The following is a 27,338-nucleotide window of genomic DNA, read 5'->3' as shown; positions in this document are numbered from 1 at the left end:
GATTTGATTTAAATTCCATCTCGGACATGGAGATATATGATCTAACTCTGTGTGTGTTGTTTCTGTGTGTATGTGTCTTACTCTCAGGATGAAGCGACCATTGAGGCACAGTGTGTGTGGAGCCTAAGGTTCCCTCCGAGGCATTGTGTGTGTGTGTGTGTGTGTGTGTGTGTGTGTGTGTTATTCACAGTCCTGTGTCGCTGCTCCTGCTGCATAGGATCCTTCACGTGTGTAGACGTCTCTGATCCCCTGCCATCCCCCACTTCACGTTGCTACGACAACCATGGACTGCGGACTGCGTCTACCTCCTGTCATCGAGGAGGTCATGGACGTTGCAGGTGCGTGTGTGTGAATTTACATTGTGTTTTTACAGGTGCGTATTGTTTTGTCTTGAGCAGGGAGACGATGCATAATAATAATGCTTGTGTTGTTGTGTCTCTGTTTCTTTCTTTCTTTCTTTTTTTTTGCTCGTGTGTTATTGGTGAGCATGAGAATCATGGCGTGAATTCAGAGTGAATCTGTGTTAAAGTTTTCTGTGCTGTGCTGATAAATCGTGGCATTGGTGACGTGATGCGATCCAAAAAGAAAAAAAAAAGAATGCTTGCCATTGTTAAGCAGTTAAGCTAGTAAAGAAGAGGAAGACATTGTAAGAGATGACCACTCGAGAGACAGATAAAAAAAAAGAAAGAGAGTCAGCAGGAGAGAGCCATACGGCCAGTCGGTCTGTAGTGACACGTTTCTTGCTTATGACTCAAAGCAGATGGCAGGACATGCTGAGTGTGACACGGTGTAATCTGGCATTATAAAAGAATATATTGGTCGCAATAAGCATCCATTCCAGCATCACTGTAGTAATCAGCAGCGTGGAAGACATTCTGCTTTATCGGGTAGTCGGTATACAATATGTATAACGTGTTGTTGTTCCTGCTGTGTGTCTGACTGGACTGATCAAGTTCTGTCTGAAAACGTTGCATGTGAATATGCCTTTAAGCATAACTACAAATCTAAATAGAAACTCCACCCTCGGACACATGAAATATGTTTATTAAATATTTGTGATGTGTTAGGGTGCTAATTTGTTGTTTGCTGTTATTTGTTTGTATGTTCATTATTCATGTGAGTAGTTAGCGGTTGTGTGCCACACTGACGTCACAGTGGAACATTGCTATCACAGTTACAGTGGTGCTTAATAGGAAAACAAATTTCAATGATCTCAAGCATCTCAAAAGACAGGATGGTCAGGTCTCCTAAAAACTAAAGAGCAAGAGCTTCTATTGTGACCCACCATTTAAAACCTCTTACTAATGAGCACAGAACTAGTGGAGATAATGCAGCGATACGGCACACTTGCGCTGGGTTATGGCGTAGCTAGTTAGTGATCTATGAGATGATGAGTGTGATGACGTTGATTTTTGACGTTGATGAAGCTGATTTGTTTGAGCAGAGTTTACAGATGAGGACGTGAGAGAGCTGGACAGACTAAAGAACTAAAGCACCACTGCATCACTCTCTTTAGGCAGAGATGAAGCAAGGGATAAATTCTACTGACGTCAGCAGGTCCTCAAACGGCATTATGGGTTATATACTGTAATAGGAAACGTAAGTGAAAATGAAGTGAAACGATACCAACATGTCGAAACTAAAAAGTCCCTCAAGAACTTCATTACAATATAAATCTTGGATGCAACATGTTAATTATAGAGATTGATATGCAAGTCGTTCTGGTGCATTTTTCCTTTAATGCTGACTGTTTGAGTCATAGACACTGGGTAATAACATCTGTAATAATCGGTTACAGGGGTGTTGTAAAGTGGGGTGAGGGATTGGAATGATTTTTATGGATTTTTATGAGTATACAGATAGGATAAACATTATACCCGACAGTAAGCGCAACACAATAACCTGTCAGGGGCCCAAACACTTCTATGGGTGCTTTTGATTGGTTGCATTTTGTATGTTTACAATAAGGGGAAAGGTCATTTCCAATTTGCATATTTATAGACTCTGGATTTCTTGTTGAGGGAAATGTGTAGGCGCTTGGAGTGTGTATGTTTCTTTGTTGGAAAGTTATTATTAAATCTTATCATTAAATCAGAGCAAGTTTTGGGTGACTTTGGGTGAACAGTCGTTCTTTACTAAGTTATTTTCTGCATACATCAAGAGAGTGTTTCAGTATAAAGTATGCTGAGGATATAAGACAAAGCTCTTTCTGCTCTGTCTCAACCCCATCTGATTTCCATTCCATCCAAATCCAACTGCCCTGACATTACACAGGCCTTGCACTGTGATATACAGCATAACTGATATTAACTGAGGAAGAGTACTGTACTGTAGATGGGAAACGTCAATAGGCTCAGACAGGGTGAGGAACTAAGGAAAAAAGCAACAGAAAACTCTGTCATTGTTGAATTTGCTCAGTTTAAGGAAATGTATTTATAAGCCAAAGTAACAAATGTAGGCACAAATGAAATGGTACTGGACAAGTAAAGAGCAATCAAACTATTTTAGTCAAAAGGTCTTAAGAACCCACCTGATTTTTCATTTTCAACTTTGACATAATCAGAAGTGGGACTTTATAACAATCATGGAGGATTTTACTGTGGTACTTCTGATACTTTGAGAAGTCAAATCCTTCTGCATCTACACCCAGCACAGATATACTGTATATTATTGTAGACAATCACATACAATACGACTGATCCATTTTTATTGCTTTTAATTCATGGTGTGTAGCTGCTTTTACATGAAGTTTCCTTAGCATGTAGCTAACAAGTGTATCTCCAAGTGTATTTCCAAGTGTATCTCTTTAGTTAGCAGGAGAATGGTGGTTTTTTTGCTCATCAGTCCACTGACTGAAGGCTGACAAATTTGATTTAGCTTTTAATTTAACTAGATAATCCTTTAAACTGTTCTACATTTATTTTAACGACATGAACAGGTAGCCAAACCTCAATAACTTAAAAACAAATAGACTTATAAATAATTGCTATAAATAAATAAATAAATAAATAAATAAATAAATGAGCTAAATATTTTACACATTCAATAATGAGCTTAATATGTAAATATCTGTATCTGAGGCTGTCTCTGGCTGCGCATAATTTGATCCCATGACTCTTTTTTCATATTCTTTCTTATGTGTTCCAGCTTCCAAGAAATTCATTTGCTAAATTAACATGTAGCTGTACATTTATAGAGAGCTTCATTTCTTTCTGGAGGCGGCTGCTTTTGTAGCCATTTCCTTTAAAGACCCTTTGACTGTGTCACTAAGAGAAAAACAACCTTGGAAAGAATTTTGCATGCTTGTGTCTGTGACGTTTGTTTGCTAGTTTACCTAAAGATAGATCCTAAACTTACGGCATCTATTGTTCTGACTAAAAATGGACCACAGTTGAGTAATATAACTAGCTACATAACTAAACTTAGTGGCTAGCAAGATAGTTTCTAACAAGTTAGCCTGATAAACTAGCTGATAAGCTAGCTACACAGCCTCTAAGATGGTGTTACGTCAGTTTAAATTTAACACATGGAACAACATGTGCTAGTTTTTTAGCTAGCTGTGCCAAAATAGGCTACTTTGCCACAAAGGGAAGGTATCTTACAGAAAGGACAGATGGCTCTTCATCATGTTTGCTGGAAGATTCTATATAATGACCCACTCTTGTAGTATTCACAACATTGTAAATAAAATTGTCTGATACCCCCTATGTTGTAACACAATGTTTATGTTTCACACTATGGCAACGCCTATAGAAGTTCAGTTAAGGCTAGCATGCTAAGTGTGGTTACAGTGTAATTTTAGTCTACCTGAGTCTTTCTTTAGTAATTAATGAATACATCTGAGGGAAATGTTGACATTCCTTATAGTTTTGTCTTGTTTCTATTATCTTTCTGGCTTTACATCGTTTGTATAAACAACTTAATGGCCCCATGCTAGCTAGTTTATCCTGAATATCATATTGCTCAGTTGTCTAGTAGCAGTGTATGTCCACTTGAACAGTTCATCAGCTGATGTCAGGAATTTCATTTGAACATACCAATAATATTCCATAGATATACCTGACTAATCAGGAATGACCTCAGTTTTTTCTACGACCCTCTTAAGTAGTCAGAGTGCTTTCAGAGTGGACAGCCATGCTGAAAAACCCCCCCCCGCAGAAACATTACAGAAATTCACATTTTTTCCACTACAAATACTATTACAAACCATCAGCTAACCATTAAAACCATTACTATTATTGGTCCTTTATTGGCATCCACTACAAATACCATTACAAACCATCAGCTAACCATTACAACCATTACCATTATTGGTCCTTAATGGTATCCACTAGACCTAACATGCCTCCAGTAGAAGGCAACAAATTACCATTAGAGACCCACAGGGACCATTACAGTTTCCATTAAAGCCAATACAATTCTCATTATAACCATTAAAACCATCACAAATTCTATGAGGGTTTCTATTGTTGTGTTTTTTCATCAGGGAGTGCTCTAGGTGGAGGCGGACATGTTTGCAAACTTTGACATTTTATCCCACACAAAAAATACAGGAGTCTGTGTATGTTTCCTTCCTCCCCATCCCTCAGTTTTCCTCTTCCTCTGGGCCTCCCTTCCTCTGCATAACTCCAGTTGTGTTGTTTAGCTGCTCTACAGAACGTTCTTGAAAAAGCAAAGACGCAGTATCAGGGAATATTTAAGGAGTCAGGGGGCCTAAATGCAGAGAGAGGGAAGGTACATACACTGGGCTGGTGAGTGTTTTATAAGTATCTAGGTCGAGTTTGCTTGGTGTTAGTGTTTGGAACTTTCCTTTTGTTTTGTTTTTTTGTTTTTAAATCTCTTTCTTCCAACCTCTTACTCTCCCTCTCTCCCTCTCTCCCTCTCACTCTCTCTCTCTCTCTCTCTCTCTCTCTCTCTCTCTCTCTCTCTCTCTCTCTCTCTCTCTGTTTCTTCCCATCTTCTGTTTTTGTACATATGTGGATTGAGTGTGCTTACCTCCTGACAGAGGTTTGTGTTAGCAAGAGTGTGTTACTTTTCCAACAGGCTTGTCATTCTATGAAAGGTGGACACCTGCAAAAATGAGTCATTTTTGCAAAAATGAGTCTCATTTATCTTGAGTTCTTCTGCCATGGCAGCTCTGAGATCCTAACTCCCTAAACTGAGCTGGTGAAAACCTGGTTACTGCCTGAAGAACCTACAGTACTCTGGTTGCGAAGATCATTTTTAGTTTTGTTTACATTCATTGACACTAAATATAAAGTCCAGATGGGGGTTGTTGAAAACAAAGTGTGACAACTTTTGCTTTTAGGAGCAGGTTATCACTAGTAGATCCCATTCTCAGCTTGGGTGGTGGGACTGTAACCATGGTAACAATGTGTGTGTCAGACATGCTTGCTGTAATGTTATACAGTTTTATTCTCTGCATGATAGAGAGAGACGGAGGGAGAGAGAGCATTGCTGGATCACCTTAATCATGTAGGGTAAGCACAGCTCTCTCTCTCTCTCTCTCTCTCTCTCTCTCTCTCTCTCTCTCTCTCTCTCTCTCTCTTACTCTTTCTCTCTATTGGTCTCCTGTTTCTCGATTGCTGTAGGGCCAGGATGGAGGTGATGTGAATAATTCATGCCTCTCTTCACTGCACCAGAAATCTGACGCGTTCTCTCTTTCATTCTTCCTTTCTCGTGTTCTTTCTCACCCACAAATCTGCTGCCCCTTTTTATCCAACCCATTTTCAATATCCTGTCTTTGAGATGCACATACATTTCAGACTATTTTCTGTATATTCAGTTTTACCTTTACCTTACCGTTCTTGCATGCTAAATGATTCAATCTGATACAGAGAATCGTAACATATCAGTAACACAGTGGGACATTGTGGGACAAAATGAACTCTAATCCAGGCATTTTCTTTTAAGCCACAGCAACGACCTTGGAATTTGAAGGTATGACGCACTAGATGCACAGCTATATCATTAACAGGGTTGTGGATTTCCTACAGCCTTGTAAATAACAAACTTAATTCCTTCAACATGTGGAAGTAGTGATGGGCCTGCTGAAAATATCAATAGAAACCCTCTTAGAATTTCTAATGGGTATAATGGGGATTGTATTGGTGTTAATGGAAACTGTAATGGTCTCTGTGGGTCTCTACTGGCAGTTTGTTGCCTTCTATTGGTGTCATGTTAGTGGATACCATTAAGGACCAAAAATAGTAGCGGTTTTAATGGTTAGCTGATGGTTTGTAATGGTATTTGTAGTGGAAACCATTAGAATTTCTGTAATGGTTTTTTATAGTTTTTTTCAGCAGGGGGCTATGTGATGACCGGGAAGTAGACTAAGTTAACCGAGAAACAACATATTCTCTCTCTCTCTCTCTCTCTCTCTCTCTCTCTCTCTCTCTCTCTCTCTCTCTCTCTCTCTCACTAAGAGAGATCAAATTTTGATGAGAGCCACCGAGCTGCTGTGATGCAAGTTCTGTAGTTCTTTGCTGGGAGACACTTTATTTGAGCTTACTCTGGGAGGAGCAGGGCAGAGAAGATTATATAACACCTTTCCAAAATCCAAGCAAGCCTTCCGAAGAATAAAGATAAAAATCTGACGGCTAATTGAAAAGAATAGAGTTTTGGGGCACTTTTTATAATATAGATTGCAGCGGTGGACAAATCAGTAGCCCAGGCTCCCAAACAGGTCTCTTGTGTTTATAGAATTTGCTGTATATGTTTAAACTAACACACTTCACAGTGGTGCACGCGCCTTGATGCTAAAATTATAGCACGTCCGCCACCTGGTACACTACACATACACTACACATATCTACCTACACATAGCTAGTACAGTATGCACAATATGTCACCCTATGGTAAAACGTATTGAGAGAAAATAAAGAGGCTAACCAGCTGGGAATAATATTTTACTTGTAATGCAAACTGCATCTCACAGCCAAAATGTTCACCAGTGACTTTGTGAATGTTTGTTGAGGGTACAAAAGTGATGTACTACATTAAAGCTCATAAAAAAAAATCAGGACAGGTTAAGAACTATGGCTACACAGTCTCTTTGGGAATTTGTAAACTAGTTTGTTTTATGTAGTCCGTATTAATGCATTTACTGTTCAGCTTTATTGTCGTTATACATACTGTATATAGGTGTGTACATTATAATGATTTGCAATGCAAGCCTCAGGTGTAAACATATAACTTATATTATGTATTAGTGCAAAGAAGTATAGGACATTACGTAAGTAGCATACACAAGTTACACACTAACAGAAACACTTTTAACAGTTAACGCAGTACAAGACATAGTTTTTGTGTGTAGTGTGTAGGTCTAGACTGAGGTTATTAGAATCTGATTGAAACTAGCTCACTAGTTTGGCATATGGTATTACATTACATTAGCTACAACTTTTAGTCATCCATCCATCCATCCATTGTCTATACCGCTTATCCTACAGGGTTGCGGTGAACCTTCATATGCCTGGGAAAATAAATATATTGTTTTGTCTAGGATGGTTTTATGAAAAATGGTAAGCTGTTCTACAATCTAGGATTTGTGTCAGAAAATGCCTGGTCGAGTTTGAATGAGATTTAGTGTAGTAAATTAGGTTTACTACTGTAGATTTAGCATTTTAGCATTTGTCTACACCTACATTGTCTCAGAAATGTAATCTCTAACAAATGATGATAACACAGAATCATTAGTTTATAGACTTCAAGCAGCAATTAGCAGGTACTTGTATGAGTCAGTATGAGGCAGCAGCAGTATAATGAAGGGAACAGTTAGAGCTGGTAGAGCTCAACATGACAGGACCCGGAACTGGCCTCAGGATAGCAGTAGATGTAGAGACAGAGTTATGCAGCATTCTGACCTTGAGCTTAAGCCCATTTTTCTTGCTCGATGTCAGTTCATCTGAGACGCAGTGTTAAATCCAGCACCACTGTCTGACAGTTTGATGTAACCACAACCAGTCCCTACAGGATTTCAGGGAGTTTTTTTTGTGATTGTTCCGGCCAATAACGCTTGATTTTGCTGCGGCTTTTTAAAATGATGCAACTTGCAGAGTTTTTTGTGCTTTTTTTTGCAGAAAACTACTTGAGTTGGAGAAATCGCAATTGCACGAAATAGTTTTACACTATTTTTGCACTTTGCACGGTCTTTCACAGTGATGTTTGTTGGTAAATGAGACCTTTTAGCTGTACTCATGTTCAACGCACATGGATCGAAGTGGGCTTTGGCTGAACGCGTGTTGTGATGACGTCACATGACGCGTCTTGGCCCAAGTCTGCGGAAAATCTGCGGTAATTTTGAAAAATTGACAACTACTGCGAATATGGCAGAGTCTCCTTGATTTTGAATTCATTTTCTTAACCAGAAAGAGACATTTCGTAATCTTATGAATGGTATCCATTTTATTATGTATAAATGTATGAATTAATATAAAGCAGATGATGGTCAGCTTATCCTTAAATGAATTGCCTTCAAACGTGCAGCGTTATTCGATGTGTTGATGTAATTTCCACTGAAACAGGAAGTCAGAGCAGGACATATCGTGTGGCTCCTCCCCCTTTTTAAGTAGCCAATAGCATTTAGCTTCCCTCACAGCCCGGGTTAAGCCGTACTTGACAGTTAGTACCATGGAAAAATGCCTGTAACAAAGCAGTGAGCTTACACAAGTATCTCCTTCTTCAAAGTGAACGAATTCCTACTATTTCCTTCTTAACCACCTTACAGCTGGAAAACTGAATAAAACATGCGTATTCAAACAGCCAAAGACACATTTATGACCCGTGCTTGCTGATATGATTTCTCTCGCTCAACAACGGCAACTTTAACAAGGTGATGTTTAGAATGTTGTGGGCGGGGCATCTGATGAGAAGCTGAAGTGCAGAATGATGTCATCAACATTGTTAATAGAGAGAAAGTGTCCATTTTGAAGGCATGTATCTTCTAAATAGGAATTTTGTCATTGTTTTGGAGCACACTAGCTTATAAATAATGTTAAGGCGAACATCTTCATACTAAAAGCCACAAAACCTAAATTTTGATTTCATGGGGACTTTTAGTATGGCTTCTTTACAATAGAGTGTATTGAATTAACAAAACCGTTATAATGTTTTATTAATTCAGCACTCAAAAAATAGAATTAAATGCATTATAAAATAGATTACACTGTATCCCGTGCACACATTACAATTTCATGCTTGTCCGCCTCTGTATTTACCTTTAAAGGCAATTAAAGGGAAACATTCATATTGTAGAGAGACAGAGGTGCGTTTGACATGGATTTTTATCTTTATTGATATTCTTTGAATGCAGGCTTGGTCTTGCCACTGAACTATGTGCAGCTGGTCTGTGTGTGTGTGTGTGTGGGTGTGTTTGTGAGGATAAATGTGTTTGTGTGTGTGCTTCTGACATGTGCTTTGAAACAGATTAGTGAGGATCCTGTCATTCATGTGTTTGCATTTGTCTCCTCTCATTTTAGGTAATATCACTCTTTTAGTTTGAATTTCCTCAGTGTACAATATAAAACGTTTGTCTCTTTATTGTTTCCTTGGAAGTAGTACCTGCTTTGCATGTAATGATTTTAGCTTTGACCTTAAAAAGAAAATGATAGGTGTATTATACAATGCTCAGCAGCAATCAAGTTGGAAGTGTGAATGTTTGCTGCTGTGTGTGCATGATTGTGTGTGTGTGTGTGTGTGTGTGTGTGTGTGTGTGTGTGTGAGAACTCCATGACCCAAGGCTCATATGTCTCTGCTATGTAGATACTATTATAGGTGCCCTGTCTCCTGGGAGAAATTGCTCTAACAAGCATTAGAGGTGTCATTGTAAGTGTGTGTGTGTGTTCGTTTGTGTGTGCATGTAACGGGCTTGATCCCATGTGGGGTCCTCACCCTCTACAATCCATCCACCGATATGTCTGTCTATTTTCACTGCTGTCTCAGTGTTCTTCGCTGTCACCCTGTATTTAGCCAGCTGTGTGTGTCCTCACCTCTTCTGCAAGCTAAGCTTACACAGCTCTTAATTTACAGACACACACACACACACACACACACACACACACACACACACACACACACATGCACACACACACGCGGAGGAGAAAAGAAGCAAATTGCAGCTATCTGCAGTGGTTAAAAGAAGGCGGCACTGGGCAGAACTGATGCTATAGCTTGCTGAACTTCCTGCAATTAGCTGTTGCCATGCCAACAGTGATGTCAGCATTCAAACGTGTTGATGCAGATCTGAATCAATAAAGCATCTTGTTTTGATTCTACGGCTTCATGAAAAACGCATGATTGCGTTGGCAAATAATGAAATCTCAACGACAATCAAAAATTTAGGAAGAAATTAGTTTTTGCACTTGATCGTTTTATCGCTTATAAATAAAACCCTTCCCTTTACATTCTACACTGTGAATCTCTTCTTTATCCCATCTATAAACCCTTCAGATAAAATAAGAAATTGTCATTCAACCCCCAGCGGATAAAACCTATAAGGGTTTTCAGTGAAACATCTTTTTTATTTAAAAAAAAAAAATCAGAATGTACAGTAGAATTCATTATTTGAACACTAAGAGGTATAAAGTGAGACTTTATAAGCGTACTTTGTATTCTCTACTTTAGTCTCTGACATGACATACAAGACATACACAAGGGCAAAACTTCCCAAATAGTGCACTATATAGTGAATATGGTATAGTTTCAGACATACTGTATATCTACTGTATTGTGTGTATGTGTGTGTGTGTGTGTGTATTTGTGCGCACGTGCACCTATTTTTCCATCCCTCTCTGTTTTCCCAGTGGGCCGGGGTGTGAAGGGCTCTTTCAGTAAGTGTCTTACCGGGCTCCTCGTTACAGACCTGTCAATGAACTGTGCACATTTATTTATGTTCTGTGTTCCTATACTGCAAACACTCTCTCTCTCTCTCTCTCTCTCTCTCTCTCTCTCTCTCTCTCTCTCTCTCTCTCTCTCTCACACACACACACACACACACACACACACACACACAGACACACACATTATCAAGTCAGTACAAAAACATTTAAGATTTTCAAACATTAGTTTTCTAGCACAAATTTAAATGTTACAGAAAAATGTCTGTATGTCAGTAAAGAAAGCAGTGTATTACATAAGAGACACTTTTCAGACAAAAACACAGTGAAAGCTGCTGGGTTTTGCTGCAAAAATAAGAAGCGAGTGCGACAGTCAAAATCTCCAGAAGAACCGTGACTGGTTCTGCAACATGCTCAATAAAACTTACAGTTCATTTCCTTATAAAACTGCACTAATTATACCTGAGACTACTCCTTTTTTTTTTTTTTTTTTAAACCGAAGGGTTGTCACACCAAATATTTCCTTTGTTTCATTTATTACTGTTTACTGCTCTTTACAGTATTTTTTGTAAATGTAGAAACATTTCATTTAATTATTTTTGAAGGCATCTTTGCGCTACAGCATTTCTTTGCACGTGCCTAAAATTTTGCTTTTGAGTTGTATTTAAACCATTTGTCTGTCTATCTGTCTGTCTGTATGGCCGTTTATCTATGTATGTATGTAATATTGCATAATATTTACTGTATAAAAATTTGGTTATAATTATATAATTTTTTGCAATAAGCAAAAAAAATAGCAAAACAAATGCTGTTTTATTTTACCATATATTTTATACAGGTCAATCATTTCATGCAGTACATCTTGCTCAAAATAATAATAATAATAATAATAATAATAATAATAATAATAACAACTTATCACATTATCATTATTATTATTATTATTATTATTATTAGTGGGAAAATTTGGTGTTTGGCTCAAAATTGTAATAAAAACAACTATTATTATTATTATTATTATTATTATTATTATTATTAGAAGTAGTAGTAGTACTATTATTATTGTTGTTGTTGTTGTTGTTGTTACAATTTTGAGCCAAACACTAGAATTTCCCACTCATACAATAAGAGAAACGTTTTATCTTTGTTCCAACAAAAATTATTAACATAGAAATGTAATCAAAATGAAACTGGTCATTACTTTACCTTAACAAACATTTGTACTTTGTTGCGATTGACCGGTTCACGTTTGTGTTTAATTTCCTTTTTTCATAATAAATATCTATTGTACATACCGTATATCAATTCATATGTGTATGAAGCCTGAAGTGATGAATATAAATGTAGGAAAAAACAAACAAACAAATAAATAACAAATAAATAAATAAAACAAATAGATTCCTTATTCAATTATTAATTTTAATATCTTTAATTTTTCCTAGATTGTTGTGATTTAGTTATGCTAAATGAATTGAGGAAGCCAATTAATAATGAATAATTTTCCATTCAGTGACATCACATCATCAAGCACAATGATATTAATTACAAAATGACTCTCTCCCTACACAAACACTTCCCATGGCCGGCTACTTCCTGTGTATTTCATGCTGTAGTGATGTGTCCTTTATGCACAGACTGAAATCAGGAGTGTAGAGATCTGGAGTATGGTCCTTGTGTGTGTGTGTGTGTGTGTCTGTATGTGTGAGTGTGTGTAAACTTGTGTGATTGAGCGTGAAGGTTAAGGACGTTGGTTTTCGGTTACCTGGCTAATAGGAGTGAGAGCATAGCTATAAACAGGAAGCTAATGTCACTTCTTGGATTAGAGCCAGGAAGAGAGAGAGAGAGAGAGAGGTGTGTATTGTGGATCATGACTCATCCGTCTTCCCCCCTGTCGAGAAGATAAGTCTCCCTGATTGGTTACGGGTTCAGCTGAAATGGTCGATTGACGAGTCATGTTGACAAATAGGATGACATCAAAACCAGTGAGAGCTGGTTCGTGTGTGTGTGTGTGTGTGTGTCATTTCCATACCATTTCCCCTTGTGATAATATGACCAGAATTATAGACATTTTTCTGTTATTCTGGGAACTGGGGAGTAAATCTGACCCTCTGGTCACAGTGTGTTGATTCAGCGGATGGTCTGTTATGTCAGTTATTGCATATATCTAATCTAATCACTTACACTGTGAGACCAGTTCAGCTTTTAATTGCGTCTTTAGTGTTGAAGTGGGTGTTTTTATTATTTATTTTTGTTTCATGGCCTGTATCTTAAACGCTGTGATTGATGACTCGCGGTAAACTCTGCTTCATTACAGTAAACAGGAAGACTCACAAAACATCCTCAGCAGCCTTCCTGCTCTGTAATGAATGTGTTTCCAGGTACAATAGGACACATGCAAGTAGTTCATGCAATACACATATAAAGCATGATATGACGATATATTAACATCATGCAATACTTTTCTTGTTTTTGTTTTGTCGGATGTAAATGTTTATATACGGTATATACCACTTAATGGACGTTAAAAGCTAACGAATTCTTTAAAAACACAGCTAAAACGTGTTTTTCTCGATTTTAAAGCATTTAAAGAGCATTCCACTAGCTTTGATTGTTTTACTACTTTTACATTATATATATACATTTTATATTGTATTACTTACTGTCATTTCTTTCTTTCTCTGTATTTACTTTATATTGTTAAGGGACATAAACAAACAAACAAACAAACAAACAAATAAATTATGAAATAATATAATATTCTTCTTTAAATTAATATTTATGTGTTATAGTTAAACTTATAGTTTCATTGCAAAGTGCCTTCACTCTTTTGTTGATGCCTTATTTGCAAAACTAGGCCTATACATCATATTTATAATTTTACATACTATGATATAATAATATATTATAATTGTTTTTGCACTATCAGCCAAGGAATAAACCTGATGAGTTGTAAATCATACAGTCGTAAAAAAATAAATAAAATTCTATTCTGTGGAAAATTCTGTGGCACTGCAGTCATCTTTACTTGATAAGATGCTAAACTGATCTCAATACTTCATGAGAGGATTTTTTGTAAAGACTTGAGTAGATTAAAAAGAAGTTGAAATAAACTTGTGGTAGTTAAAAACCTCTTTTAAACCTGTACTTTATCACATTTTGATGTTGTGACCTTTTTTTATTGGGTGTGATCGCTCTGTCTTGCATTCCTCTCATCGAGCCCTGACTATGTCACAATAATTAGTTCAAGTTTTTAACAATTCAAATTCAGTTGCAAATTTGTAACGATTCACATGATTCAGCATTTTGTTCACGTGAGGTCATAAATAGTGCTCATGAGATTACGGTAAGTAATGGGCACATATGGTTTTTTTTAAACATAGCTTGATTTTTATGCCTTTGCCACTAAGTGTAGGAGGCATTATGCTTTCAGGTTGTCTGTCCATCCATCCAAGATTCTTGTTAACGTGATATCTCATCTCAAGCAGAGGTGGTTGAATCTTATAGGATTTACATTGCATTATCATCGTAACCAGCAGAAGAACTGGTTAGATTTTGGAATGATTCAAACAGGGTCAAGGGTCAAGTGTGTGAAATACTTTTTCCTCAATACCTTCCTTCCTGTATGAAGTACATTTTAAGGGTATTTGTGGCATACAAATTAGTAACAAGAAGGACTAGACTTGTTGGAGACTGATCATGTTACCTCGCTTTGATTTTGATTTTGAATATGAATCTCTCAAAACTGCCACTAATCCACTTCTCCCAGCTGTGGATCTGTGCCTACTGATTGATCAATATTTATATAGATGTTTAAAAAAACATTTAAATATGCTAGATGGTATGAGTATAATTGCAGGATTTCATTACCCTGGAAAACACATATCTATGCAGATCATCAGAAATAGAAATAGAAGTGAACAAAACATGAGAACTGAAATTCATCTGGGTTCAAATGTATGCTTGTCGTCTTTCGTACAAATAGAAAAAAAAAAATCAGTAATACAGAGCCATATAACGGACATGGGAATAGGCAGAGAGAGAGAGAGAGAGAGAGAGAGAGAGAGAGAGAGAGAGAGAGAGAGAGAGAGAGAGAGAGAGAGAGAGAGAGAGACACAGTGAGAGAGAGTGAGAGAGACCAGGAGACAGACAAACAGAAAGAGAGAGAGAGAAAGAGAGAGAGAGAGAGACCAGGAGACAGACAGACAGTCAAATAGAAAGAGAGAGAGAGAGACCAGGAGACAGAGAGAGAGAGAAAGAGAGAGAGAGAGAGAGAGAGACTTTTTTTTGTTGACTTTTACAATCCTTTATTTAACAAAAGTCACATTATACACACTAAAGTCAAATGTGACTCAATATATAAATAAATAAATATTTAAAGAGCATTAAAAAAACATAAATAAATTAGATAAATAAATAAGTCAGCGCAACAAAGGATAGTTGTTAAGAACATTATCAGCCTAATGCTGGTGTAAAATAAAGTTCTCCCTCCACTACAGAACACAGAGCCTCCTCGCAACACCACACTGCCTTAAACATCTCCAAGTCTCTCATACTTCTCTAAAAGTTCAAATCGATCAGAATTCGTGGTTTGATCAGTCTGGAGAGAACTTTTTTGGCATCGCAGTCTGTGTTCTGTGCCACTTTGTTTTTCCTACTCAGGTATATCGACGTTTTTGCTTGAGCAAAGATAAACTTGATCAGCTGACATTTAAATCTGTTCTTTCTGATGTACTTAAAACCAAAGATAAAGATCTGAAAAGTAAAATCCACATAAAATGATCTCAGGATGTTCTTTAAAAACACAAACAATGGCTGCAACCTGGAGCATTGTATAAAAGTATGAAAAACAGTCTGTCTCTCTGTGAACAAAATGGGCGTTCCTGTGAGACCTCAGGGTTTAAAATGGAGATAAAAGAATTCACTGAAACAATTCCATGTAACATCCTCCATTGGAGGTCTGCAAATTTTTTGGTTAAGTGTGGTTTGTATAGTGCCCTCCACTCTAGTTTAATATCATCATTAAAACCCAGTACACTTCGCCATGGGGTGTCCACTCTCCCATTCAGTTTTTTCTTATTTAAAAATTTCACGCAGGCTTTGTACAGGAGCTTACTGGACGCTGTCTCAATGTTCATGTCACCTCTGAACTCCAGGAGGGTGCTCCCACACCCATCTAGATCTGGAGCGATGCCCAGCTAGGGAAAAGGTTCCTCCTCTGTAGGCCCAGTCTTGCTTGTTTCATTGTCCATCAGCTGAGCACGCTCCTCTGACATTAGGGTGGACCTCCAGTGATGTAGGAGCTTATTCACAACGCGTAGGGACCGTAGTCCCAGGCGCGCTGCTAAGTCCTCAGCCCGTGACAGGTCCGCTCCTGTGATGTTCACCAGCTGCCGGAGTGTCACAATCCCTGATGAAACCAGAACTCTGGATGATGAAAGTGTGGTCACACCAGAGATGTCTATTCGCCCACCATGCACCAGGGGTTCCTCCTGCAGCCAGTGTGGTGTTCTGCACCCCTTGATTTGTTTTTTCAAAAGGTTCCATATTTTAAAAAGCCCACAATAAAAAACTGGTAATCCAGCAAAGTCTAGTGTTCTTGTGTCCATTAAAAACAAAGTTTTGTCCAATCCCAGTCCTCCTACTGTGTGTAACAGCCTATAAGCTGCTGCTCTCCATACCAGCCTCTCACGTCCAGTGAGGAGTCTCTGGATGAACTGGAGTCTAAACGTTGCAGTTCTGCTGGCTATGTGGACCAGCCCGTGCCCCACCTTGTCCTTGGGCAGATGAAGGACACTTTGAGGGATCCAGTGTAGTCGGTCCCAGAAGAAGTCCACTAGCATGGCCTGGATGTTTGAGAGCAGGTTTGGCGGTGGATCCACACATACCAGCTTGTGCCACATGGTTGATGCTGCCAAGTTGTTGATGACCAGCGTTCGTCCCCTGTAACACAATTTTGGGGCCAGCCACTTCCACCTGCTCAACCTGCCCTTCACCTTTTGAAAAACACCCTTGCAATTTTTATTTAAAAACTCAGTGCTGCCCAGATAAACACCCAAGTACTTAAAACCACCCTTTTCCCACACCAAACCAGCTGGTAATGTGGGCTGCCCACCACCCCACTCTCCAACTAAAATGGCTTCACTTTTTGCCAAAATCTCAAAATCTTTTAAAACATCAATTAAAATACTCACATCAGTCTGTGCTCCCAGCATTACGACTAAGTCATCTGCATATGCTGAGAGACACAGGGAAGCACTGGGGTGAGATATCTTAAAACCAGAAAGTTGATTTCTCAGTTTACATAAAAGAGGTTCAGATGCTAGAGTATACAGCATGCCTGACAGTTAGTAGCATTGTTAACATTGCTATGTGTTTCTTGCAACATAGCTACATCAATACGCTTCTGCTTTAGTAACTCATATAACTTTACACGTTTTTCGTGTTCTCTTGCCCTGTTAATGTTTAAACTTGCAATACGAATCCCAGTCATAAGAACAAAGTGTAGATAAAACAAGCAGATGATAAAACCCATTGTAATATAAAACACACCAAACACTCTACTGGTCATCATCAGAAGTTTCTTTGCTTACTTTAGTAATCAATTTCTTCACTCGAAAGATTTCTGTGTCAATAAAAGCTCCTTCCCTTCTAAAATGTTTGACATCATGAATAAGCTGTTTTATATCTGGAGAAATAGTTTTCTAGTACAACGTTTTTTTTGCTACTTGGTGCTTCTTAAAAACTCATTAATGTCCTCCACACAGTATACAACGTCTCGCTGTACTTCCTGAGAGCCAAAGTTAAAAACAGAATCTGACATGTAATCATCGCTGTCTGATTCTTTTTCGTCTACTTTAGTGTCTTTTTTGGTCTGTTTGCTCCCTTGTCCCTTACCTCGTTTTTTCTGCTTGTTCGGTACTTTAAACATGGGTTTGTCCTCCATCTCCACGTCTCCCCCATTCCCCGGCGTAGTGACTGGTGCTTCTGAGTGACTGCTCTGCACCCCTGTATCTGCCTCTGCCAGCGCAGGTATCTCCAGCATTGCGTCAGAATCCACTGTGTCTTTATCGGTCAAGCAAGGATTCTCCAGTTCGGCCAAGCAAGGCCTCTCTGGAGCCAGTTTAGGCAAGCGGGGCCTCTCTGGAGTTGGTGTAGCCCTCGTGAGCTCTTGGGCTACAGGCTGGGATTGGGGTTGGTTCTCACTGGGCTCTGGTGCAGCAGCAACTCTGGGGCTATCAGCAGCGGGCCAAGCTGCAGCCACAGGGGGAACGGCTCCAGCAGGCCCAGCTATGTCCTGCCCCGGTCGCTCAGAAACACCGGGGTCACTCTGTCTCTCAGGACAGGACCGGACAAGATGCCCTATTTTGCCAAATTTAAAACATTTCATGTCTGCGTCTGAAAATACAAAAGTGCTGTAGCCATAACCTTCTACACTGAATTTAAACACTAGGTTTAATTCTTCTGCTCCATCCTTCAGAATCATTAAAACCATTCTTCTAAAAGACACCAAGTGCTTAACCAGTGGGGACTTACAGCCAAGGGGGATTTTCTTTATGGGGGAGACCAGTTGCCCGTATCTAGACAGTTCTTTGGATAATATCTCATCGGAGATGAAAGGAGGGACATTAGACAATATAATCTTTTTGGATGGGGAATTTAGGGAAGAAACCATTGTAAGCTCATTATTAAGTATAATCCCTTTCTGGACTAGCTTGTTTGCCCTATCAACGTCATTCACAGACAATACGGTCGCATTGTTCATGCAGGAGGCCGAGACAATGTTCTCATGCCCCACCACTTCTCCTACCGCTAACACACAGTCCTCCACACTCGCCCCGCACACCACTCTCACACCGTGCCGGAGTTAAACTCTCACACAGCCGCATGTTCGGAGCCGCCATGCTCCTCCACTGAGACACACACACACACATGCACATGCTCACTTTCACACTCGTTCACACAAAAGAAGTAATTAATCCGAGATGTGTACACAGAACAAATTGCATTAAATGCCGAAAAAAGTTGGCAAAACGCCAACCGCTCTCACACGCTCAACACACCACACTCGCTCCACTACTGTGCATGCGCAGAGAGAGAGAGAAAGCAATTATCTCCTGTCGAACAGATTTCATTAATCCTCCATAGTGATCTAAGAGGATCAGTGTTCAATCGTCTCGTCAGGCCTGTCGTCTCCTGCATCCAGCTCCGCGCAGGTTAGAAATTGAAGCATGACAGCTATTAAAACCAGGAGTGTTTATTACACGTGACACCGCTGAGAGGACGCTTTCATTTTGCAAGTGTGTAATCTGATACGATGCTTCCTTCTTTTATATATTTACAACTTGTCATTAATTCATGAACTTGAGATTGCTTCTGAGAATGAACTAGCAGTGACTTCATGCGCGCACACACACACAGTTCAGCTTGTCAGTGCAGTGACGCATGTATGAGACACGTGGCGGCTCAGTGTCATAATGAGCCTTCGAATTCTAATTCTAAATTCCTGATGATTTCTACCGGCAGTGGTAAGGCTGCATTGATCTTTCGCTCTGCATAACAAAGGACAAAACGTCGTGAAACAGTTGTACAGTTTACAGACAGTATGGAACCGGAGTCTCGACATTACCAGAAGCGCTCATCGTCGCGAAGACACTTGGGCAGTCGCTCTAAAAGCCGCTCTCCTGACACTAAGCGAGTGAAGAAAGAGGATCGAGCACATGAGCGGGGACGCAGGGAACGATCACGCAGCATAGAGCGGAGGAGATCACGGTCCAGAGACTGCAAGAGACAGAGGCGGTCTTGGAGTCGTGAGCATAAATGCTCCAGAAGTCATGAGCGCAGGAGGTCGAGGAGCCGCAGCAAAGGGCGAAGCAAGGAGAAGTCAAATGGTGGTGAGCAGTCAGCAGATAAGAAGAAGAAAGAGGAGACAGAGGAGGAGCGAGTGGAGGGTCAGGCCTTTGACCAGACGACACTGGAGAAGGTGATGATGAAGAGGAAGGAGCGGGTGGAGAAATGGAGGGAGGAGCAGAGGAAGAAGGCCATGGAGAACATTGGCGAGATCAAAAAGGCGCTCGAAGAGATGAAACGGGGCAAGAAGTGGAGCCTGGAGGATGATGATGATGATGATGATGAAGAAGAGGGTCTGGCCTCAGTGGATCAAGAGGGAGAGGAAGACGAGGATAAGGAGAAGGACAGGAAGGTGGAGGAAGCAGAGCTGATGGAGAAGGAGGGAGGGGAAGAGCTTGACAACCTGGATGCCTACATGGAGGAAGTGAATGAGGAATTGAAGAAGTACAAACGACAAAAAAGGAGGCATGATTGTGACAAAAGTGGTGACGGTGGTGAAGACGAAGAAGACTCCTTACATCACCAAAAAGAAAGGGGAATTAATGGAGAACGATCAGGATGCCATGGAGTATTCGTCAGAGGAGGAGGAAGTGGACCTGCAAACGGCTCTCACCGGCTTCCAGACCAAACAGCGGAAAATTCTGGTGCCTGTCGATCATCAGAAAATCCAGTACGAATCCTACCACAAGAATTTCTACGTAGAAGTTCCTGAACTGGCCAAAATGAAACTGGAGGATGTGAATGAGTATCGTCTTGAGCTTGAGGGAATCTCGGTGAAGGGGAAAGGCTGTCCCAAAACCATAAAGACCTGGATGCAGTGTGGACCAACCATGAAGGTCTTAAATGCCCTTAAAAAGCATAACTACGAGAATCCTACGCCCATCCAGTCTCAGGCCATTCCCGCCATCATGTCCGGACGTGACCTCATCGGCATTGCCAAAACAGGAAGTGGGAAAACCATCGCATTTCTGCTGCCAATGTTTCACCATATTTTAGACCAACGACCCCTAGAGGAGGGGGAGGGGCCTATTGCGATGATCATGACACCAACACGTGAGCTCGCTCTGCAGATCACTAAAGAGTGTAAAAAATTCTCCAATCCACTGGGGCTCAGAGTGGTGTTTGTGTACAATGGAACAGGCATCAGCGAGCAGATAGCAGAGCTGAAGCGTGGAGGTGAAATCATTGTCTGCACTCCTGGTCGAATGATCGACATGCTGAGAGCCAACAGTGGACGAGTCACGAACCTGCACAGAGTCACGTATGTCGTAGTCGATGTAGCCGATCGAATGTTTGATATGGGTGTTGAACCGCAGGTAATGCGCATAGTGGATAACGTGCAGCTGGATCGTCAGACAGTGATGTTTTCAGCAACATTTCCTCGAGTGATGGAGGCTTTAGCTTGCCGTATCCTCAACAAACCAATCAAGGTTCAGGTTGGGGGAAGGAGCGTGGTGTGTTCAGATGTGGAGCAGCTTGTGATTGTGATTGAGGAGGAGAAGAAGTTCCTGAAGCTGTTGGAGATTTTGGGTCATTATCAGGAGAAAAGCTCAGTGATTATTTTTGTAGATAAACAGGAACACGCAGACGGCTTGCTGAAAGACCTGATGAAGGCCTCGTACCCCTGCATGTCTTTGCATGGAGGAATCGATCAGTATGATCAGGAGAGTATAATAAACGATTTTAAGAGCGGGGCGTGTCTGCTGATGGTGGCCACATCGGTGGCAGCGAGAGGCCTGGACGTAAAGCATCTCATTCTAGTGGTGAACTACAACTGTCCCAATCATTATGAGGACTATGTCCACTGTGCCGGGAGGACTGGCAGAGCTGGAAATAAGGGCTACGCATACATGTTTATCACTCAGGATCAGGTGCAATATGCAGGTGACATCATTACAGTTGTCATATGGAGTTGTCACGGTCTTCAGTTCCTCCTGAACTCAAGCAGCTTTGGGCTACCTTCAAGGAGCAGCAGAAAGTGGAGGAGAAGAGTATTAAGAGCAGCAGTGGGTTTTCAGGGAAAGGCTTTAAGTTCGATGAGACTGAACATGCTCTGGCTAACGAAAGGAAGAAATTGCAGAAAGCGGCACTTGGTCTTTATGACTCAGATGACGAGGACACAGCACTGGGTATAGATGAGCAGATCGAAAGCATGTTTAACGCTAAGAAGCGTGTGAAGGACTTGGCCGCTCCGGTGGGTGCTGCACCGTCAGGTTCAGGACTCAGTGTTTCTGCTGCAGGACTTGGTGGTCTCACTGCACCTTCAGCTGGAAACATTCAGAAACTTGAGATCGCCAAGAAACTGGCACTGAAGATCAACGCACAGAAAAACCTCAGCGCAGAATCTCAGGACGTAATGCAACAGACGCAATCATGAGGGGTGGCACCATGATCGCACCCTCCATTTACGCTAAGACCATTGATGGGCAGTTCGCAAAGAAAATCAGCGCCAAGCTGAACTACACACCCATAGAGAAACTGGAGGAGGAGCGACAGAATGCTGAACAGGCAGAGAGTGTCAAGAGGTATGAAGAGGAGTTAGAGATCAACGACTTTCCCCAGACGGCGAGGTTGAAGGTGACGTCTAAAGAGGCTCTGCACAGGATTGGCGAATATTCAGAGGCTACCATCACCATCAGATGGACATACTTCCCTCCTGGGAAAGAACCCAAAGAGGGAGAATGCAAGATTTACCTTGCCATCGAGAGTGAAAATGAGTTGGCAGTGCAGAAAGCAAAAGCAAAAATCACACGGCTCATTAAAGAAGAGCTCATACGCTTGCAAAACTCATACCAGCCAACAGCCAAAGGCCGATACATAGTTGTGTAGACGAAGACCATTCTGTTTTTTCGTTGTGTTTGACAGTGACGTAAAGAGGTGATTTTTGTTTATTTGACTGATTAAATGACCTGTGAAGTGATTCATTCAGCTCTCAGTTCAGTCTCATATTCATTGTGTATATTCTCTTTTAAACCAATAAAATATTTTAAACATAATGAGCCTTCGAACTGTGCTGTGCATCAAAAAAAATATTTCATAACTGTACACACACATCCACAAAGGAAGAAGGAGGAATGAGAAACAGCACATCCAGCTTCTCAGAGCTCTCTCAGAGAGAGAGAGAGAGAGAGAGAGAGAGAGAGAGAGAGAGAGAGAGAGAGAGAGAGAGAGAGAGAGAGAATGAATTAGAATATTCAAAAGACCTTTATTACAGTTACTAAACTACCTACTTGTCCTACCAATTCTCACAAAAACATATGACAAAAATTAGATCGAGGACTTAAAAGGTAAACAAATTGTAACCTGTTGCCAAGGACTTCACACAAAGCCCCTTTATAACACCTAATCAAGTAATGAGAGAGCTACACAAAGAAACAGAGCAAGAGAAACAGAGAGAGAAAAGGACAGAAGACAGAGAGACAGAGAGAGAGTGACAGACAGAGAAAGAGAGAGAGACAGAGAGAGAGACAGACAGAGAGAGTTTATTTTTTTCCTCCTGGCTCCTGAGTCTGGTTTCAGATGAGGGATGAGTGAGAGAGAAGGAGTGTAGGAGAGAAGAAAGAGGGCAGAATGGAGTGAGGTCAGTCTGTGATCGATTTACTGTCTGCTTAATGCTGACTTACTGACGTTCCCCATGGGCTCTGAATGACTGAATGACTTCTCCTCCTGCTCAGACATAAACTGCACAAACACACAGGACTGATACTGAAACTAGTCTCAATTCTCACATTCTCACTGTATATAATAAAACAAACAGTCTATGAAGAAGTGGAATCTAATGACAGCAAATAAAATCTTTTCTTTATTTTTTTTAAACCAATGCCCTCACCAAGGCAGACAGATTCCATAGAATAAAAATGAGACCAGTAAGATACTGTGCATTGTGTACTGTATTTTTTATACTACACTGCTGTTGAATTCTCAAACCCAATTGGTCAGAAAGTGTTGATTCATTTTCTACACTGTAACAGCAGCTTGGACAGTATCTCTGGCTGCAAGGTTTTATTAATTCACATGTTCCTATAGAACAATATATAACTTACACAGACTCACATGGCGGACGCTCAACATCATTTACGACTAGTAATAAACAAAAAATGTGTTGGTTTTTTAAACAAAGAAAAACATATAATTGTTGATATGGTGAAGTTTTCTACTAGGATGCTGTAGATCCTTTTAACAGTAGGGGGCACAGTGGCTAAGTGGTTAGCATGTTATCATGTGTTTGTCTCACACCTCCGGTGTTGGTGGTTCGTTTCCCACCTTCACACGTGTGTGTGTGAAGTTTGCATGTTTCCCCCATGCTTCGGGGGTTTCCTCCGGGTACACCGGTTTCCTCCCCCAGTTCATAGACGTGTTGTAGGCTGAATGGCATTTCTAAATTGTCTGTAGTGTAGTGGTATTGAACAGTTTTGGAAGGAGTCTCCAGTGTCAGTGCTTTGTAACAGTCAAAGGCAATGTTTTCCTCCTTGGTAAAGATGGAGAATTTTTTTTTTCATGAATAATGACAAGATGCACTTTTTAGAGAGGAAATAATGAGAGAAGCTGGTGAAGGAACAAATGTTCATACCTTATGTTCCACAAGATTAAATGTAACTGTAAATAGATAAAAATGATGGTGTTTTTTTTTAATGAATGAAAATGGGTAATTTTTGGCAAATTTGCTTTGGTAGAAGAAGACTAAAACACTTTGAGACTTGCTGTTGTACTGTTTAACGTGGCCATTATCACCCTGGAGTTGATTATTTTCCTATAACAGCATGTGTTTTATTCTTAATTCTTAATTCTTATTCCAGAAGTGTTTTATTCCTATTCCACGGCAATTTGCCAATGATTACACATTTTCATTCCTTACATGAGGACAGTTGTACTCACGTGAATAATAACGTGGTTTGATGGTGTTGGGGGGTGGGGTGGGGGGTTTGAGGGTTCCTCAGTTCACATATTCACACAGGTGTATGTGTGGGGGGGTTGGAATGGAGAGCTGGGAGTTGAAAGGTTAGAGGATACTCAAATGTTTCAGCTGTCTGCCTTCCTTGGTCAGGCCACACCTGCCACTCTTAAAATAAGGTTCTCCACTCCATCTGTGTGAGGTTTAGAACTTCTCTGCAATTCATGCATCATCACATTTACAGTCAGCTCATGTTGATTTAAATCACTATTGTGTTATTTTGACTAAATTCCCAGAGTGTTAGGAAATCTAGAAAACCAATTCAGTAATAATAGTCGTTATACAGCTAGAACAAATCTCGATGCAAATGTAATCTTGTTCTATACATAAGTTAGTGCTCCCTCTTCCTCTGCATGTGTCAGATAAATGACCTGGACTACATGTTAGTGCACATAGCAAATAATATGATCAAAAATCAATGTTTTAAAATCTCTGGTTTTTAATTATTAATTTTTTTTTTTAGAGTTTTGAAATCTCTGGTTTCTCACATTGCATTCTTTTACTTTGTACCCATTTTTGACAGTAGGTGGCTCCGTTGCTGATTTTTCAAGATTATGATCAGTGCAGTGTGTGTGTATGTGTGTGTGTGTGTATGTGTGTTTGTATGTAAATCATCCCTAATAGGCAACAGGTGAAAAGTGGACGGTCTGGTCATCACAAAGAGTTTGGTGACTCTGTAGGGCAGGACCTCTGGTACTCTCAATAGCCATGTTTTTTCCATCCATGTATTTTTATGTGAATTTTGGGATATCGCAAAATAATAATAATAAAAAAAACACTGGATGGAAACACCAGATACAAATTAAATCAACATTAAACGTATGTGCTCAATTGAGGGGGATAATTTTTTTATTCGATGAGAAGACATGCACATAAACTTTGATAGAAACACATTTACCGAATAAATTCCTCAATGCGCGAAAAAAGTCATGTGACTTTCCCTCAACAAATCATGTGATTGGATAATTGGTTCAGAGAAGTCAAAATGGCGGACAGCGCGATGTTCCAATTTCCCCAGAAGTGACGATTTTGTTCTCTTGAACATGTGGGATGGAAACGGTGCTTTATTCGCAAATGTTTTATGTCAGTGGTTTTCAAAGTGGGTGCCGCATGGGGGGCCTCAACAATTTGGTGTAAAAAATACACACACACACACACACACACACACACAATCAATTCCTAATGTAATTTAAAGATGTAAGATGTTTTTATTAATAAAAAAGGGGGATATATTCAAAAGTCTGTATTTTAATGTGTTTGAAAGACATCTTGCAAAAGGGGGGCCTCGGTCAAATGTTAATGCCATTTGCGAGACCTTGTCCTGGAAAAGTTTGGGAACCCCTGTTCACAACAGTTACATTTGCAAGTTATGGATGGAAACATAGCTACTGGTGTGTGTGTGTGTGTGCGAGAGAGAGAACATGAGGCTGATGTGTTAATGTTACAAAATCACTTTAATGCCAAAGCAACACACAAAAAAGAAATAAAACAATTAATTAAAGTAAATTAAAACAAAACAAAGAACAGGATATACGTAAACAATACGATGACCTAATCTCTGAGAACACACAGACTGCAGGGTCTCCCTGAACCAAGATGATCTGTATTTTCTCATCGTCTGTTATCTAGCATTATTTACTGAAAAATAATTTTTCTTCTCTTCTAAAATGATTGACAGTCTCAGTATCACAGTCTCTCACACTCTCTCTCTGTCTCAGATGATCTGTGCGAGCTGAAGGCTGACCTCCCGGGTTTGGGTGGTGGACTGACGGATAAAGAGCGTGAATCCCTGGACGACAATGAAGAGAAGGAGGAGAAGGAGGTGGAAGTGGGGAACGGAGAGAAAGGCCTGGAGGAGGAGAAGGAGGTGAAGGAGGAGAAAGCTAGAGATGGAGAAAGAGAGGAGAAGCGAGGAATGGAGGAGGAGGATGAGCTGGAGGAGCTGAGAGCGCAGGTGGTTCAGCTGCTGTTGGAGCTAGAAGAGGCCAGGGAGGTGTCCCAGAGGCATGAGGAGAGCTACACTGAGCTGCAGGGTGTGTATGTGTGTGTGTGTATGTGTGTGTGATGAGTGGAAGGCATGTTGTTTTTGTAATATAACTGCTGGGAGTTCCCAATCAGCATGCTCAGCTGTCACTGCCGTGTGTGACCAGCTGTCTCTCTCACACACACACACACATACAAAGCTTTAGTTCTCTCACTCATTCTTCCTCTCTTCACATCTCTGTAGGCCTTTTGGAGGACGAGCGCTTAGCCAGTGCCAATCAGGCCGAGAGCTTCACGAGACAGATCCAAAGGCTTCAAGGTATCTCAATACTGACAAATGCACGCAGAACCACATTTTAAGGATGGGGAATGTGTCAAAAACCACATCGTGGCACCTGAACACAGTTCACCACACTTGATGTGCATCATGGTATGTAGTTATCTAACAAAGTGCCCAGGAAATAGTCAGAGAAGTGTCATTTAAGAGAATAGCATTTAAAAACCGTGTAAGAGGGGCAATTACTTTTTTTTATTAACAAATATTATCAAAAGAAACGATGTCCTGTTCACAACAAGAACAGTTAGTGTGCAAATGTACTGATGTGTATCATGACATAACTCATCATGTAGTTTTGATTAAAATAAGCTAATATGATTTTATTGCTTTAAATCATAATGGAATTGGTTTAGTGGTTAGCATGTTTGCCTTGCACCTCCGGTGT

General features: G+C 40.2%; 1 protein-coding gene and 1 pseudogene across 4 annotated transcripts in view; both read left to right on the top strand.

Annotated features, from left to right (window-relative positions):
* LOC108279781 (coiled-coil domain-containing protein 136) overlaps positions 1-27,338 on the top strand; it is a 53,211-nt gene that overhangs the window by 310 nt on the left and 25,563 nt on the right. For 3 of the 4 annotated variants that reach the window (XR_001815590.3, XM_017494257.3, XM_017494254.3), the window contains exons 2-4: positions 88-338; positions 26,352-26,666; positions 26,861-26,935. Coding sequence is in view for 3 of the 4 variants with exons in the window: in XM_017494257.3 (XP_017349746.1) it covers positions 284-338; positions 26,352-26,666; positions 26,861-26,935 (445 nt within the window). In the remaining variant the exon portion in view is untranslated. Of the gene's footprint in view, positions 1-87; positions 339-4,602; positions 4,752-26,351; positions 26,667-26,860; positions 26,936-27,338 lie in introns of those variants that run through there. The other variant, XM_017494258.3, reaches the window with a different exon arrangement.
* LOC108279780 (probable ATP-dependent RNA helicase DDX46) lies at positions 19,361-22,624 on the top strand (annotated as a pseudogene).

Source organism: Ictalurus punctatus, chromosome 19, assembly GCF_001660625.3.
Source record: "Ictalurus punctatus breed USDA103 chromosome 19, Coco_2.0, whole genome shotgun sequence".
Classification (NCBI taxonomy): domain Eukaryota; kingdom Metazoa; phylum Chordata; class Actinopteri; order Siluriformes; family Ictaluridae; genus Ictalurus; species Ictalurus punctatus.
The sequence above is the reverse complement of the archived record's forward strand: the minus strand, read 5'-3'. Positions and strand labels throughout refer to the sequence as shown.